Below are 18,758 nucleotides of genomic sequence, written 5' to 3'. Positions count from 1 at the left end.
AGGAAGGTGTTCCTAATGTTTTGTACACTCACTGTATAATCCCAGCTACAGTTTTTATAATACTGTACATACATTGTTTTCCAAATACAGAATGAACATTCTCACGGTGTATATGCTTCATATGAATTACTTTGTCCTCAAAATCTCTACCAAAATGGGAAATGAACAGAGAATCAACATTACCAATCTAACGTGCACTGCTGTTCATCTGTTCATGCTCAGGTCATGTGTCTTCTTACGTGGTTCGTGTCTTATCTGTCTTGCTTAGTGTTTCTGAGCTAATAACTGTACATTACCTGGCCTGTCATAAATTAATCACCACCCCAGTCCAGACTCTTCTGTACTTATCTGATTGTATTGCACATTTGTTTAACCCCCCCTCCCATTTGGTTCCATGGGGGCCCACCCACCCAGGGGCCCACCCACCACTGGATAAACTATTTAAAAAGCCAGGCTTAACTTCTCATCACTGACGGTTTCTTCGGTGAAGTTCCCACGGTAAGCTTAGAAGGAAACTCACTAGTGACAGCTGACATTTTCCTTGGTCATATTAGGACCAACTTGATTCATTGTGTAATTGGATAAATGGGCCTTCGATGTTAGTAACGATTTTGTTTCAGTAGCTAGCAACTGTTGCTTTCAATGTCTTGGTCTGTATACCTTTAGTCTCTGGCTATTATTTGTATTGGACTCTGACAACAACTAATGCAATATAGCTATTGGAAAGAATTTAGTGTGAATCTAAGTACATTGCTAAATTAGTTTAGTAAATAATTCAACTACATCAATGTAGTAATGAGAGTTAGTGAATGCACAAATTATTATTTAACAATTATTTCAATATTTAAATACTGTGGCACTTGTTTAGGACAGTACCCTGTGCAGTGCAGTGGGTAATGTTAATTTAATGGGGAAATGTGAGTGGTGGTAGTTTATTGTTGTTCTGTCTGTTGTGAGCAGGTAATGTTCAAAACCTTGCATCAGTTCCATGCTGGCATAACCCAGTGTAAACATCCTGATTACAGGTCAAAGTATCATTGTTGAAAATATCTCTCTGTCTGTCTCTCACTCTCTCTCTTACTCTCTCTCTCTCTCTCTCTCTCTCTTTGTCTCATAGCAAATAGTCAAGATGTCTAAGCTGACAATCTTAGCAGGTGACTATGACTCCATCATTTACATCAGGCACTATCACTGCCTTCTATCGTGCAATAAAATGATACGCTTTGACAAATGTTTTTGGGGCTATTTACATAGACATTTGCTTAACCTTTCAAAACTCTTTCTCACTCGCTCTAGGCTTGTGCCTGGTGCTGTGCCAGTTTGGCGCTTCCACCTCAGTTTCCACCACAGCTGCTGCTTCTCCCAAAATGGTGTGCTACTTCACCAACTGGTCTCAGTACAGACCAGACAAAGGGAAGTACAAGCCCGAGAATGTGGACGCCCACCTGTGCACTCACCTGATCTACGCTTTCTCCATCCTCAACCACCGCAATGAGCTGGCCACCTACGAGTGGAATGATGACGTCCTCTACAAGTCCTTCAACGCCTTGAAGACCAAGTAAATAGCTCGCTTCACAACATATTAGTGTTGATGTTGAATGAGGCATTTAGTTTCCCAAGTGTCCAGGGATGTTTCTTTGGTTTTATTAATCCCTCCTCTGAACTGGAGCTTGTTTAAACAGCCACTTGCAGAGTTATCAATCTACTCATATACAAAATTGCTGAATAATCTCAACCCCTCCTCTCTTTGCCATCTCTCTGCAGGAACCCTCATCTTAAGACTCTGCTGGCCGTCGGAGGATGGAACTTTGGTTCTTCCCAGTGAGCACCTCCCTTAGTCATGCTACAGGGCTATGAAAAGCACCATACAAAATTACTTAGATTTAGAGTATCTGCAACAGTACCTACTGTATCGTAGTGTTTGTGAGATAATCTCTGCAGCTACATTTAGGTTCTCTGGAACTGTGTTAACTATAGCTGCTAAGGCACGTGAAATAACACAACTATGATGTTTTTCAGTGTAGATGCTGTTCAAAGTGCTTTTGACAGAGGACAACACGTTTGTGTTGTCAAGATAACTTTGATCATGACTATCAGTACTATATGACTACTGGTATCTGTACTAATTTACGTTTAGTACACTTTAGCAACTATATGGTGTATTATGTTATGGCGTCATGATAGAACCTTGATCATCTCTCAGGTGTTCCATCATGTATATAGAAAACTATCAGTTAACCCAGAACTCAAATCTTGCATAATTTGGTCATATGCTTGATTTATATTTACCTAGTTTGTCCATGAGAGACTAGCAAGTAGTATATCTGTGGAAGTAGTAAGGTAGTATTTAGAAACCATATGATGTATTGTAATACAGCCTCATGATAAAACCGTCTTCCTCTCCTCAGGTTCTCCATCATGGTGAGTACTGCTGCCAACCGTCAGACATTCATCCAGTCGTCCATCAGCTTCATGAGAACCCATGGTTTTGACGGTCTGGATCTGGACTGGGAGTACCCCGGGGCCCGAGGGAGCCCCCCGGAGGACAAGAAGAGGTTCACTCTGCTCTGCCAGGTGAGTGTGGCTCCTCCACTACAGTTATTACTCAATGATAGTAATGTAGATAGATAATGGTTTGGATGTATATAGTGCTTTTCCACGTGTTCAAAGAGCTTTACAAAAATAAGATAAACTCTCCTTATTCACTAGCATACTGGGGGCATACTATTCATATATTCACATGTTCCCCATAATACGTCTTCACTGTGCATCCCCAACCCTCTCTGACACATGATGTTGTGTGTGTGTGTGTGTGTGTGTGTGTGTGCGTGCGTGTGTATTTTACAGGAGCTAGTGGCAGCCTACGCAGCTGAGGCCAAGTCCACCGGTAATGCCCAGCTCATGCTGACCGCTGCCGTGTCCGCTGGAAAGGGAACCATCGATGCTGGATATGAGATTGCCGAGATTGCCAAGTGAGTCTGCCGGCCATTTTGAATAACAAATGTTTCCTGAGGTCAATCAGTTTAAATAGCTATGGCGCTTTAGAAACAGTTTCCAGGTGCCATTTGTTCTCAGTGGTTATAGTTTGTGCGTGCGTCTCCAGGTCTCTGGACTTCATCAACGTGATGACCTACGACTTCCACGGAACTTGGGAGAAATTCACTGGACACAACAGCCCCCTGTATCGCGGTGCTCATGACGAGGGAGAGCTTATCTACTTCAACACTGTAAGGAAAAATAACACACAGACTGACAGAATCTTTATCAGTGTGTATGATGATACTGTTGTAAACTCATAGTATGCAAGTAGTGTGTTTAAAACCCTTGTCATTCCATCGTTATAAAGGAAAATAGGTTTTAAACATCATACAGCTTTACTGATGTTATTTACTTATAATGGTGTGGTATAATCGTGATATTTGCTACATATTTTCACCATGATAGAAAAAAGTATAGTGCCACTTTACTGTGGTGTGCTATTCCACAACAATAAATACTCTAGCACTGCTGAAGTACTTGCTACATTTCTCACTTCTCTCTCCATCCATCCCTCCAACCCTCTTAACCCCCTCTTTCTCTCTCAGGACTACGCCATGAAGTACTGGAGAGACAATGGCACCCCAGTGGAGAAGCTGAACATGGGCTTTGCCACCTATGGTCGTACCTTCCGCCTGACATCATCTGACACCAGCGTTGGAGCACCAGTCAGTGGCCCTGCCTCCGCCGGGCCCTACACCCGCGAAGCTGGCTTCTGGGCCTACTATGAGGTGAGAGCCTGGCTGCTGGGGGCCAAAACATTCAACAGCAAAATGTTAAGCAAAGTTAGAAATCAATTTTTCATTGTTATTTCAAGAATGCTGTACAACGGAGACCTTTGCATGAGTTTTTCACAAAACAAACTCCCTTTTTGTGTGTTTTGTCCAGATCTGCACCTTCATAAATGGCGCAACAGTTGAGATGATTGCAGACCAGATGGTTCCCTATGCCTACAGGGGCAATGAGTGGGTTGGATTTGACTCCAGGCAGAGCTTTGAGACCAAGGTCATTTCCCCTAATCAGTTTACATAATATTGTAATTTAGATAAGACATTTTTGTCTATAGTCATTAAAAAGTGGTCAACAAAAAGTCTGGTATGATACTTCTGTGACATATCCTCTAAATATATTCACCCTCTCTATCTATGTCTATCTACCGCGGTCTCCTCGTTCGATCCGCTGCACAGGTCCGCTACATGAAGGACAACAAGTTTGGCGGTGCCTTTGTGTGGGCCCTGGATCTTGATGACTTCGCCAACCAGTTCTGTGCTGAGGGCAACCACCCTCTGTTGGGACATCTGCGCAAACTTCTTGACATCGGTAAGTCTGAAGTTTTAGTGAAGAAGCAAACCTGATATTCAAAAACTAAAGTGTAATCTGAAATGAATCAACTACTAGACCAGATTATCCCACTGTGTGATGGGCCACTATGATAAATCCAGTCAGATAAAATAATGTCCCGAAATGACATCATTGTTTCATCACCTCAGCTCTGTCCTTCATGGGAAAACCCTCTCTCCTTTTATTTTTCCTTCCATCCAGTACTACCCCCTCTGCCCCCTACCACCACCCCCAAACCTGGCTCAGTCACCACCACCCGCCCCACCACCACCACCGTCACCACCCACGCCCCTGGGACAGGCTTCTGCAACGGAAAGCCTGATGGCATCTACGCCAACCCAGACGACATCACCACCTTCTACATGTGCGCCCATGGCCTCACCCACCTCAAATCCTGCAGCAAAGGCTCGGTCTTCGACCCCAGCTCCAAGATCTGCGTGTGGCCTTAAAGTGCGTTGTGAGGAAGTAAGGGTGTGAATTAGCATCACTAATGCCAACGTTGTATTTACCAACTTTAAATTTGACTGCAATTTACTTTTGGAAAATAAATATTTCCACAATATGAGGTCAAAATAACACTAGGAAATGGTAAAATGTTATGATAATGCCCTTTAGCGTACACTTGGAATTTCAGCCTGTTCAGATGGGATGGAGTTTTTGGTCCACAACTTGACATCACAATCTGATCTGATTATTCTGACCAATGACCAGTCATCTTTTATTTGCATATGTATCCTCCTCCTTGGGGTAAGTTGGGTAGGCTCTAGATTCTAGACCATAGAGATTCCACTAAATTAGTATTTTAGTTTCTAACTGTATGGTCTTGATGCTCCTATCCGCCAATCAGGGCTGTGTATGTAAATATATTTAAATTTGTATCAACACGCCCACATGACCAGACTGAGTATTTCAAATGGAAAAAGAGGCACAGGGAAACAATATATTTAGTTATTTTATTAGTTATATTCATGAAAAACACAGTGATTTATTATACATACAGTGAGGATTTGAAAATGTAATTAAAAAGACTGCATCAGGGATTTAAAGATGCTATATTAAACTTTTTGGGTGACCCAACAAATTCACATAGAACTGTGAGTTATAGATCTGTCATGCTCATCGAAAGCAAGTCTAAGAAGTGGTAGATCTGTTCTACGTGTGTTATTTCTATACTTCTGATGCTCAAGTTTAGTTTTTGCGTCTTTTACTTTCGGTTTTGTACACCAGCTTCATACAGCTGAAAATATATTTCACAGTGGTTTAGATGGTACAATGATTCTCTACACTATACTGGCTTGTTTTGTCACTTAAACTGAAATTAGGTGAACTAACATCCCAGAGAGATTTTTTATTTTAAACCTTTGCAATCTCAATCAAATGCACATACACACAGCATTTGAACACAAAACACAAAATTAAAAAATACATTTAGAAATAAATTGCAGTGTAATATTCCTTAGTTCACCAACATTTTTGGACTGACATACATCGTGACATTTTAGGTTATGTTTCTATGTACAGGACAGTATACAACAGCCCGTAGCTATGTGAGCAGCAGTCGGGCTGACAGCATAGCTCTGAGGAAGTGACAGGGATTACAAGGATCCTGCCACCCAACACAATGCAGGAAGTGAGAACCATTCAGCCAGTGACAGAAGACAAATCCACTAACACCTGCTCCTCAAGAGTCGCCCCAGATCACTATAACAACAGTATAGACAACTGACTAACATCACAATCAAACTTGAATGCGAACATTGTTTCGAACAGAGAGCAGTACATCGTTACGAGCGCCCAATCATTGCCTAATTTGTATCCTTTAAAGACAAAACAACGGTCAGAATCCTGGGCAAATCACTCGCCGGCACTTAAATAGGCATGAACGATCAGTTACCTAAGGAAATTGCAGAACGGCAATTTGGGAAAAATCTGGGAATGTTTTAAAATCATTTATTTTTAGATTTATATACAGAGCATTCGGAAAGTATTCAGATGCCTTCACACGTTCTTTTTTTTACGCCACAGCCTTATTCTAAAACGGATTTAATAAAACACTTTCCTCATCAATCTACTCACAAAACCCCATTAGGACAAAGCGAAAACTGTTTTTGTTTTTTTTTGCACATTTATTACATATAAAACCTGAAATATCTTATTTACGTAAGTAATCAGACCCTTAGCTATGAAACTCGAAATTGAGCTCAGGTGCATCCTGTTTCTACAACTTGAATGGAGTCCGCCTGTGGTAAATTCAATTGATTGGACATGACTTGCAAAAGTCAAACCTGTCTATATAAGTTCCCACACTTGACAGTGCATGTCAGAATAAACACCAAGCCATGAGGTCAAAGGAATTGTCCGTAGAACTCAGAGATAAGATTGTGTCGAGGCACAGATCTGAGGAAGGGTACCAAAATATTTTTGCAGCATTGAAGGTCCTCAAGAACACAGTGACCTCCATCATTCTTAAATGGAATATGTTTGGAACAACCAAGACTTGATTGGAGTTCAGAGTTCCTCTGTGGAGTTGGGAGAACCTTCCAGAAGGACAACCATCTCTGCAGTACTCCATCAATCAGACCTTTATAGTAGAGTGGCCAGATAAAAGTAAAAGGCACATGACAGTCCACTTGGAATTTGCCTAAAGGCACCCAAATGACTCTCAGACCATGAGAAACAAGATTCTCTGGTTTGATGAAACCAAGATTGAACTCTTTGGCCTGAATGCCAAGCATCATGTCTGGAATAAACCTGGCACCATCCCTACGGTGAAGCATGGTGGTGTCAGCATCATGCTGTGGGGATCAGCATCATGCTGTCAGTGGTAAGGACAGTGAGACTAGTCGGGATTGAGGGAAAGATGAATGAAGCATAGTACAGAGAGATCCTTGATGAAAACCTGCTCCAGAGTGCTCGGGACCTCAGACTGGGGCAAAGGTTCACCTTCCAACAGGACAATGACACTAAGCACACAGCCAATACAATGCAGGAGTGGCTTGGGGACAAGTCATTGATTGTCCTTGAGTGGCCCAGCCAGAGCCCGGACTTGAACCTGATCAAACATCTCTGGGGAGACCTGAAAATAGCTGTGCAGCGACGCTCCCCAACCAACCTGACAGAGCTTGAGAGGATCTGCAGAGAAGAATGGGAGAAACTCCCCAAATACAGGTGTGCCAAGCTTTTAGCGTCCTACCCAAGAAGACTCAATGCTGTAATCGCTGCAAAGGTGCTTTAACAAAGTACTGAGTAAAGGGTTTGAATACTTATGTAAATGTAATATTTCAGTAATTAATTTTCAATAAATAAGTTAAAAGTTCCCAAAACCTGTTTGTGCTTTGTCATTATGGTGTATTGTGTGTAGATTGATTAGTAAAACAAATGATTTAATCAATTTCATAATAAGGCCATAATGTAACAAAATCTAGAAAAAGTGAAGGGGTCTGAATACTTTCCAAATGCACTGTATACAGTGCCTTCAGAAAGTATTCACACCCTTTGACTTATTCTAAATGTATTTGTTACAGTCTGAATTCAAAATGGATTAAATGTATCATTTTTCTCTCACCAATCTACACACAATACCCCATAATGACAAAGTGAAAACATGTTTTTAGAAATGTTTTCAGTTACATAAGTTCTCAGGTGCACTTTTGGCAGCATTTACAGCTGTGAGTCTTTCTGGGTAAGTCTCTAAGAGATGTCCACTCCTGGATTATGCAACATTTGCCCATTATTCTTTTCAAAATTCTTCAAGCTGAATCTTTTTTTTTAACTCTTGCCATAGATTTTCATGTACATTTACAGTCAAAACTATAACTCATTCACTTGCCTGTCTTATTGGTAAGCAATTCCACTGTAGATTTGGCCTTGTGTTGTAGGTTATTGTCCTGCTGAAAGGTGAATTCATCTCCCAGTTTCTGGTGGAAAGCAGACTGAACAGGTTTTACTCTAGGATGGTTTCTATTCTTAGCTCCATTCCACAAATGTTTTATCCTGAATTACTCTCCAATCCTTAACAATTACACACCTACCAATAACATGATGCATCCACCACCGTGCTTGAAAATATGGAGAGTGTTACTCAGTAATGTTTTGTATTGGATTTGCCACAAACGTAACACTTTGTATTCAGAGAAAAAAGTAAATTGCTTTGCCACATTTTTTAAAAAAGTATTACTTTAGTGCCTTCTTGCAAACAGCATGCATGTTTTGTAATATTCTTTATTCTGTACCGGATTCCTTCTTTTTACTCTGTAAATTAGGTTAGTATTGTGGAGTAGCTACAATCCTCAGTTTTCTCCTATCACAGTCATTAAACTCTGTAACTGTTTTAAAGTCACCATTGCCACATGGTGACACCTCTGAACGGTTTCTTTCCTTTCTTGCAACTGAGTTAGGAAGGATGCTGTTCTACTTGATGATATAAAGATATAGCTCATAAATCCATATGGACCGACTAATGATGATCCCAACTTATTTGAAAATATTTTTAGTCTCCACACAGTTGTAAGTCCGCCAATATACCGTAAAGGCAATCATACTACCAACTATCAACCTCTGGCTTTCAAAGAGATTACGAATATTATGGACACATTGGAAATTACTGATATTTGGAGGCTTAAAAACCTGGATCTCATAAGATATACTTGGAGGAGGCTTAATCAAGCTAGTCAGATTGATTATTTCCTGGTATCCGTTTCTATGGTGCCAAAAATGGGAAAAAAAGTCATGATTGAGATTTGAATAAGATCAGATCAACATCCCTCCATATACAGTAACTATGACAGACTTATGAGGATGGAGATATTGGAAATTTAACCAAGGTTTATTGACTGGCAGTACCCTCCTAACAGAAAGCTAAAGAATTCATAAGATTTTCTTGCACAATACAGGATCAGCAGACCCACTTAATGTAGGGGATGCCTTTAAAATGTGCCTTTAGAGGCCATTCAATTGAATGTTCATCTCAAAAACAGTATCGGTCGATGGAGAAAAGACTTAAACCAGAAATAGAAAATCTAAGATTCCACATCAATGGTGTTGATGAATGTACTATAGAAGCACGGAATAATCTAGACTAAAAACCAAAGGGGTTTGAGGATTTTATTCAGGAAATATCGGGTTTCAGTTATTTTTTTAAACTGGGCAAACTGGATGGAGAATGGCAAGAAACAAACCAAGTTTTTCTTAAACCTTCATTATAGAAACTCGACCAAAAGGAACCTACAGAAAATAGTTACAAATGATGTAGAAATCCTTCTCAACAAAGGAGATTTGAATGAGGAAGTAAAATATTTTAAACAAATGTTCTCTTGTCAAGTTCCTCCAACCTCACTTGACGTTGAGTTTTGTGATTTCATTCTCCAAAAAATCATGTTAAACTACCTGCGACCCCCAAAAAATATGAAGGAGTAATTACATAGGGCAAATTATGATTGACAATTGATTCCTTTCGGGTGGGGAAAACCCCTGGCCTCAATGACATTCCAGTACTTTTTCTGAAGTACTGCAAGAGTCATTACTATCATGTTTTAATTACTTGTACTGTATATTAATGGCAAACTTTCAAACACAGAAAAAGAGGGACTGATGTCTCTCCTACTGAAGCAAGAAATTGGAGGCCCCCTCACCGTTCAATGTTGAGATGCAAAATAAATTTGCAAAATGTATTGCTCATAGAATTAAAAAGGTCCTACCGGACATTATTCATCACGATCCGATGGGATTCTTAAAAGGAAATATTGGAGATATCATTAGACAACTACTAGAAATGATCGAAAACTATGAGAATACAGAGAAACCAGCTACAATCTAAATTTTGAGAGCTTTCCATACAGTATGTTTAGAATCTGTTTACAAGTGCCTGGATTGTTTTTCCATTTTGGAAAATCTCTCATGAGATCGGTAAAAGTAATGTACAACAATCCTTTATGTAAAATCCTAAATAACGGTTCCTGTTACGGTTTTCTTCCGTCGAAAGAGAGTCGGACCAAAATGCAGCGTGGTTAATACGATACATGTTTAATGACGAGATAAACACGACAATACAAAAACAATAAACGGACCGTGAAAACCTATACAGCCTATCTGGTGACAACTAACACAAAGACAGGAACAATCACCCACGAAACACTCAAAGAATATGGCTGCCTAAATATGGTTCCCAATCAGAGACAACGAGAATCACCTGCCTCTGATTGAGAACCGCCTCAGGCAACCATAGACTTTGCTAGAACACCCCACTAAGCCACAATCCCAAAACCTACGAAAGAAACCCCATACATAAACACAACACAAAATAAACCCATGTCACACCCTGGCCTGACCAAATAAAGATAGAAAACACAAAATACTAAGACCAGGGCGTGACAGTTCCTTTTTGAGAACTTTGAATTTATCAAGAGAGGTAAAAAACATTTGCACTCTGTCACCGTACGTATTTATTATGGCCGTTGAACTGTTAAATATAAATATCTAACGATAACATTAAGGGGCAAAACATTTTGGGATTAAGGACTAAAGTATCAATGTATGCCAATGATTTAAGTTTTCCTCAATCTTCAACCTTGAATGGACCTTATTGAGGACCTGGATAATTTCTCAAGTTTCTCTGGAGTAGAACCCAACTATGATAAGAGTACTATATTATGCATTGGGTTCTAAAACATGCTAACTTTAAATTGGCATGTTATCTCCCAAATAAATGGGTGGACAGCAAACCAGATCAAGTTAAACAGTTATATTTATATAACGAACATGAGTTTGGATAAAACTATTAAATATTAAGGCATTAAACCTCTATCTTAAAGCCTCCATTATACAGGAATTATATCTAAATCCAAATTGGTTTTCCAGCAGGCTACTAGGAGAGGTACATCCAATGTTCAAAAGCAGTGTTTTTGCCATTATACAGAGTAAAACCAACCCTTTCTCGTGGCTTGACAATGGAACCTTGTTTAAAGTATCTTCTTTTTTAAATTAGTTGGCTAAAATTTCTCCGGAAGAGGAAGAACAAATATTACAACAAATAATATGGCTGAACTCCAATGCACTGACAGAGGAAAGACCAATTTTCTTGAAATATATGTACAGTACCAGTCAAAAGTTTGGACACACCTACTCATTGCCGGGTTTTTCATTGTTTTTTACTATTTTATACATTGTAGAATAATAGTGAAGACATCAAAACTATGAAATAACACATATGGAATTATGCAGTAACCAAAAAAGTGTTAAATGCTTTTTTATTTCCCGTTCCTTTGCTCTCTTTGTGTGGAGTGTCAGATGGCGACTTATGCCTCTCTTTCAATCCAATACCGATTTGCAGCTGCATCTGAGTCAGTGTGGTGTATTAGCAATGGTTATATGCATCAAAATCCTTGAGAAAATTGTAAGATGTAGAACAATGTTACGGTCAGTCCATGTCTTTATGGGACCAATCACTGCCTGTGTACCTTAATCTCAGCTGACTGACCAGCAGGCAGTGCATGGTGGACTGTTCTTCCAGAGGCATGACAAAGAAAAACATGAAATTAAGTTTATGCAAGATATTCTCACCACTATTTTTATAACATATTTAGACCATGAGCAAATCAACAGGGTTGAAATATTCAACATTAGCTACTTGAAGTAACATATACATCTCTACATCAACTGTTCGGAGGAGACTGCGTGAATCAGGCATTCATGGTTGAATTGCTGCAAAGAAACCACTACTAAAGGACACCAATATAAAGAAGACACCTGCTTGGGCCAAGAAACACGAGCAATGGACATCAGACCGGTGGAAATCTGTTATTTGGTCTGATGAGTCCAAAATTGTGATTTATGGTTCCAACCACCGTGTCTTTGTGAGATGCAGAGAAGGTGAACGGATGATCTCCAAATGTGTTTTTCCCACTGTGAAGCGGAGGAGGAGGAGGTTTGATGGTGTGGGGGTTCTTTGCTGGTGACACTGTCTGTGATATATTTAGAATTCAAGGCACATTTAACCAGCATGGTTACCACAGCATTCTGTAATGATACAGCATCTCATCTGGTTTGCGTTTAGTGGGACTATCATTTGTTTTCAACAGGACAATGACCCAACACACCTTCATGCTCTGTAAGGGCTATTTGACCAAGAAGGAGAGTGATGGAGTGCTGCATAAGATGACCTGGCCTCCACAATCACCTGACATCAACCCAATTGAGATGGTTTGGGATGAGTTGGACTGCAGAGGGAAGGAAAAGCAGCCAACAAGTGCTCAGCATATGTGGGAACTCCTTCTAGACTCTTGGAAAAGCATTCCAGGTGAATCTGGTTTGGAGAATGCCAACAGTGTTCAGAGCTGTCATCAAGGCAAAGTGTGGTTACTTTGAAGAATCTCAAATCTAAAATATATTTGGATTTGTTTAACACTGTTTTGGTTACTACATGATTCGATACATGTTATTTCACAGTTTTGATGTCTTCAGTATTATTCTACAATGTAGAAAAGAGTACAAATAAAGAAAATACTGCAATGAGTAGGTGTGTCCAAACGTTTGACTGGTACTGTGTAAGGAAGGTACAATGTTTATGAATGATTTTGTAAATTTATGTCACACAAGCCATTAACAAAAGTTTATGGAGATATATGCTCAGTACGAAAGTATAACCAACTCGTCGCAGCTCTGCCACAAAAATAGAAAGGGCAATTACTCAAAAGAGAAAGGAACATATTGGTTTGTCTGCCTCCAACGATAAACCATGCATGGCTTAAAAATGACTAGTGTAAATCGTAGAATGTATCTGTTTTACTAGTTTGACAACTACGCAGTATAAAATTCGAGATAGTTGGAACATATTTTTTATGTCCCAGTACCATGGCATAGGATTCATGAACTGATATGCAAAAACAATTGGAGCATCAGTCCATTCTTTTCAAATGTAACTATTATTTGAAAAACTGAACTTGACGTGAAAATGTGCTTCACCTCCAAACGTTAGACCATGCATAAGCACAGTTTCTAGTGATTGAAGTATTGCATTGCAAGAAGGCAAAAGTAGCCTTGTGTAAATGAGGAATATATGACTTATTCATAACAAAAATATAGGTAGCTAAATTTTATAACAAGATGGAATAACTTTCTGTTAGTGAGAAGAGATGAAAATCTATTTATTTTATCTTTGCATTCTAAAATCATTAGAAATCTTTTTCCGATTATTTATTTCATTACCATGATCATTTCCAAATTCCTTATCTTTTTTGATACTGATGGTTTCATACTCACAAAATAGCCTATAGGCCCATAAATTAGGATATGCTATAATTCATCCCACATCTCATTTAATTGGACCCACTTCACAATAGTAAATAGATGAGCTACCGGTATTTCAAGTATTTGACTCTACGAGATCTGATCCAAAGCGCAGTATAACGGTAGAACAGACGGTTCACCTTTTCCATTGGCATTTTTAGGCTACATCTGAATATTGTAATGTCAAATTTCTCTGGTAGCCTAGACAACATTTAATTTATCAACATAATACATACACTGAGTATACCAAACACTTTCCTAATATTGAGTTGCAACCCCCACCATTTGCCCTCAGAACAGCCTTAATTCGTCAGTACATGGACTCTTCAAGGTGTTGACAGCATTCCACAGGGATGCTGGCCCATGTTGACACCAATGCTTCCCACAGTTGAGTCAAGTTGGCTGGATGTCCTTTGGGTGGTGGACCATTCTTGATACACATGGGAAACTGTTGAGTGCAAAAAAAAACAGTAGCGTTGCAGTTCTTGACACAAACCGGTGCGCCTGGCACTTACCACCATTCCCCATTCAAAGGCACTATTGTCTTGCCCATTTACCCTCTGAATGGTACACATACAGAATCCATGTCTCAATTGTTTCAAGGCTTAAAAATCCTTCTTTAACCTGTGTCGTCCCATTCATCTACACTGATTGAAGTGTATTTGACATCAATAAAAGAAAATAGCTTTCATGTCATGGAATAGCAGGTGTTCTTTATGTTTTATATACTCAGTGTATATCATAACAGACCATGAACAGAACCCCAATTTTGTTCATTTTGTTCCACTGTTCCAACTAGCAAAATATAGTTCGGAACCAGTTTTAACTTGTGAAATAAACAGTTTTTGTACAATTAACTCACTAAATTACTTCACCAATCAGTGCAGATAGAGCAGGCAATCTAGTTCCTTATGTACGTGATGGACAGATAAGTGTAGCATATAGTGCAAGATCTGCCTTTTGCGGGTGGGGTGAGAGTGAGAGGGTTGAGGAGGAGGCTTGATGCGCTGGGCAACTTGTTATGACATGCATTATGAATTACGTCCAAAGAATTATACCTAGGAGGAGCAGATTCTAAGGGGGAACATTGAATGTCCTTTGAGGTAGCTGGCTAACAAGCTTGAGCTAGCTAGCTAACAAGTTTGTGTTTGCACAGGGGCACCATAATTAAAAACACCTTTTTGTAGTTAATAAAGATTTGCAACAAAGGGAGTTAGAACTAAAGGCAAAGTTGGAGCAACAAAAATTATCTTGCTCGAGCACAAGGAATGAGAATGTGAGGAGAGATTAGAGCTTGAGCACAAGGAAAGGGGAAAAAGAATGTGACAACAGGTTGGAGCACAGGGAAAGCCAAGAGGAACGTGCAACCAGTCTAAGAAGAAGAAGAACAAAAATAATGTGTGCATGTCATTTGATTGACAGATGATTTGGAAATGCTCCGAATCCAGTCAGGCCAACCTACACCCACATGTGGACACCCCCATGAGTGTCTTTCAGAAACCCCTCCTATGTTCTGTTTTGGCTGTTGTCAGAGACTCTGTAGGTTTCCCATTCTGTTTGAGTGACATTATTTTGTTTTCTAGCTGGGGGACGTAACACGTGCTTGTGAGGTAGGTTGGATGTACTGCCAAACTCTCTAAAACGACCTTGGAAGTGGCTTATGGTAGTGAAATTAACATATTCTCTTGCAACAGCTCTGGAGAACATTCCTGCAGTCAGCGTGCCAATTGCTCGTTCCCTCAAAACATCTGTTGTGTTACAAAACTGCACATTGTAGTGGATGTGTCCCCAGCACAAGCTGCACCTGTGTAATGATCATGCTTCTTGATATGCCACACCTGTCAGGTGGATGGGTTATTTTGGCAAAAGAGAAATGCTCACTTACAACAAAGTACATTTGTGTACAAAAGTTTAGAGAAATATGCTTTTTTTGTGAATGGAACATTTCTGAGCTCTTATTTCAGCTCATAAAACATCAGACCAGCACTTTACATAGTGTTTATATTTGTGTTCAGTGTGGGGTGATAGGGGCATAATAGAAATTACAAATAAAAGGGATAAGAAAAACTGTCTGTCTGACATCACAGCATAGTTTAGTAGCCGACAGTTGATGACAGATACATGCAATGGGACAGCCGTGGGTGTTTGTGCTAAACCAGTGCTATCAGGTAGTGTGGACACTAAACTGTAGCAGTAAGTGATAGAATTCTATGATACATGTGCAGATGAGGCTAGTGGAGTAAATTAAAATGGTAAAAAAAATACATAACCATAACATCCTGAATAATTGCTGCTCACAATGTCCTTTAGCACAACAAAAAATAAGGGAGATTTTAGTTTTGGGCTCAAAAAAACAACAGGAATTCAGCAAAAAATGTGCTCCATTTAGGAAAACTGTTCAAGCGTTCCCACAATTCTAAAAATATATACTTTTGGTAATGTAGTATGTGGACACCTGATAGTCGAACATCTCATTCCAAAATCATGGCCATTAATATGGAGTTGGTCCCCCTTTGCTGCTATAATAGCCTCCACTCTTCTGGGAAGACCATTCAGCCACGAGCATTCCATTCAGCCACGAGCATTAGTGAGGTTGGGCACTGATGTTTGCCGATTAGGCTGGCTCCAGTCGACATTCCAATTCATTCCAAAGGTGTTCGAAAGGGTTGAGGTCAGGGCTCTGTGCAGGTCAGTCAAGTTCTTCCACACCGATCACGACAAACCATTAATTTATGGACCTTGCTTTGTGCATGGAGGCCTTGTCATGATGAAACAGGCTAGGGCTTTCCCCAAACTGTTGCCACAATGTTGGAAGCACAGAATTGTCTAGAATGACATTGTCTGCTATAGCGTTAACATTTCCCTTCAGTGGAACTAAGGGGCCTAGCCCGAACCATGAAAAACAGCCCCAGACCAAATTTTACAGTTGTCACTATGTATTCAGGCAAGTAGTGTTCTCCAGGCATCCGCCAAACCCAGATTTGTCTGTCGGACTGCCAGATGGTGAAGTATGATTTCATCACTCCATAGAAGGCATTTCCACTGCCCCAGAGTCCAATGGTGGCAAGCTTTACACCCCTCCAGCCGACGTTTGGCATTGTGCATGGTGATCATAGGCTTGGGTCCTTTTTGGTGTCCTTTAGTAGTGGTTTTGTTGCAGCAATTCGACCATGAAAGCCTGATTCACGCAGTCTCCTCTAAACAGTTGATGTTGAGATGTGTCTGTTACTTGAACTCTGAAGCATTTATTTGGGCTGCAATTTCTGAGGCTGGTAACTCTAATGAACTTATCCTCTGCAGCAGAGGTAACTCTGGGTCTTTGCTAAATGGCCCGCCGGCTGAAGGAAAGGCAGAAACAGTGACATACACTCTGTATGACCCAAAATTATAAATTGGTCTTAGACCAGTCAGGCCAACCCAAGCTGTACTATGCATGTAGGATTATATAGGCCTACTATTTAAACTGATAAATGAGGCTGTCAACTGAGTAAAAAATATTTTGGTCCACACCCTGTACTTTTGTCTACATGTCATGCAGTCTGTCATTGTACTTCTCAACAAGACAAATATAAGTCTATTTTAGGCTATGTTGTCTAAATGTTCTGACCAGTGGAATAGCATTCCACCTGGCTCACTGTATGTCTGTAACCGGAGAGGTAATGATCATCTGGCGTTATGCGATGTATGCATCTTCCTCCCACTCTCTCTCTCTCTCTTTTTCTCCCTCTCTGCTTTCCCAGGTACCTCTCCATGGGACTTTCCACACAGCCAGAGCCAGGAGCACACCAGGACAGATAAAATAATGAGAGGCATAGCATATTCAGCAGGTGCCATTTCCACAGATTTTGTTTTCTTTGTATATCGCGACATATTATTGGTTGTGCTGTTGCTTTTGTCATGTCGTATTATTGATTATTTACCAAACCCTATACATTTATTTTAGCAGCACACAATTCTATCTGTAATGTGTCTTATAGGTCTGAGTCTACTTATTTGGTGAGAATGTGGATCCTTACCTGTGAACCCACCTGGTCTACACTTTTGCCGTCACAAATTATGCTAATGAGCTCATCACCTACGAGTGGAACGACAAGACCCTCTACAAGTCTTTCACCGCCTTGACGGCCAAGTAATAGTTTACGATGATGAATACAAATTAAATCAATTTTGTATCTATTAAAAAGGTCATTTGTTGCTCATTTGGTAAAACACTACATTTCTCTTTTTTTTAACTAGGCAAGTCAGGTAAGAACAAATTCTTATTTACAATGATGGCCTACCGGAGAACAGTGGGTTAACTGCCTTGTTCAGGGCAGAACGACAGATTTTTACCATGTCAGCACGGGGATTCAATCCAGTAACCTTTCGGTTACTGGCCCAATGCTCTAACCACTAGGCTACCTGCCACCTCTTGCTACCTTTTTTTTCTCCTTTCTCTCTAACACACACACACACACACACACACACACACACAGGTAGAGAGCGAGAGATACACATATTATGATATTCATATTTAAGAGGTCTTCTCTTTTTCTTGTTTGTGTACAGAAACGCCAAACTGATGACTTCACTGTTGGTGAGAGAGAGAAACCATGAACTCTACAATGGAAGGTACGCAGAAGCAGCAGAGCACATCTCCCTCTAGAGACTAAACTAAGAACATTGACATGTTATGCTAGGAATATCTCAGCGCTTCTAAACTTCTATAAAGTTTATATTACAAATTTCACATAGTACAAAGTGAAATGTCACATTGGTCGAAGAAACACTGATCTTAGTTATCCTCACATAAAAAACAGGGTGTTACGGGGAATCATCCTCACAGTCCATCAGCTTCCTGAGGACATGGCTTTGAGAGTCTGGATCTGGACAGAGCATCCCGGGTCCAAAGGGAGCCCCCCCAGAGGACAAGAAGAGGTTTACTCTGCTCTGCCAGGGTGAGTTACACCTAGCTTCTCAATCCATTCCGGCTGGACCCATGTGGTGCATGTTTTTGTTCTACCTCGGCATTGATTAAACTAACAATGTTTCACAAAACAATGCATTAACTAGTACGATAGAAATAGAAAACGCATCCATTGTGCGCACTACTGTGTCTT

General features: G+C 40.1%; 1 protein-coding gene across 1 annotated transcript; it reads left to right on the top strand.

Annotated features, from left to right (window-relative positions):
• The first annotated feature begins 427 nt into the window (after window positions 1–427).
• Window positions 428–5,462, top strand: LOC112244822 (acidic mammalian chitinase-like). The gene is made up of 11 exons (XM_024412622.2): window positions 428–498; window positions 1,118–1,154; window positions 1,297–1,558; window positions 1,765–1,821; window positions 2,409–2,574; window positions 2,848–2,972; window positions 3,104–3,227; window positions 3,585–3,767; window positions 3,925–4,041; window positions 4,224–4,356; window positions 4,579–5,462. Exons 2-11 carry the CDS (start codon window positions 1,130–1,132, stop codon window positions 4,824–4,826), a joined length of 1,440 nt encoding a protein of 479 aa, XP_024268390.1. The 5' UTR covers window positions 428–498; window positions 1,118–1,129; the 3' UTR covers window positions 4,827–5,462.
• The last annotated feature ends 13,296 nt before the right edge of the window (window positions 5,463–18,758 follow it).

This window comes from Oncorhynchus tshawytscha, linkage group LG02, assembly GCF_018296145.1.
Source record: "Oncorhynchus tshawytscha isolate Ot180627B linkage group LG02, Otsh_v2.0, whole genome shotgun sequence".
Lineage (NCBI taxonomy): Eukaryota > Metazoa > Chordata > Actinopteri > Salmoniformes > Salmonidae > Oncorhynchus > Oncorhynchus tshawytscha.
This window is presented reverse-complemented; position numbering and strand designations above follow the sequence as displayed.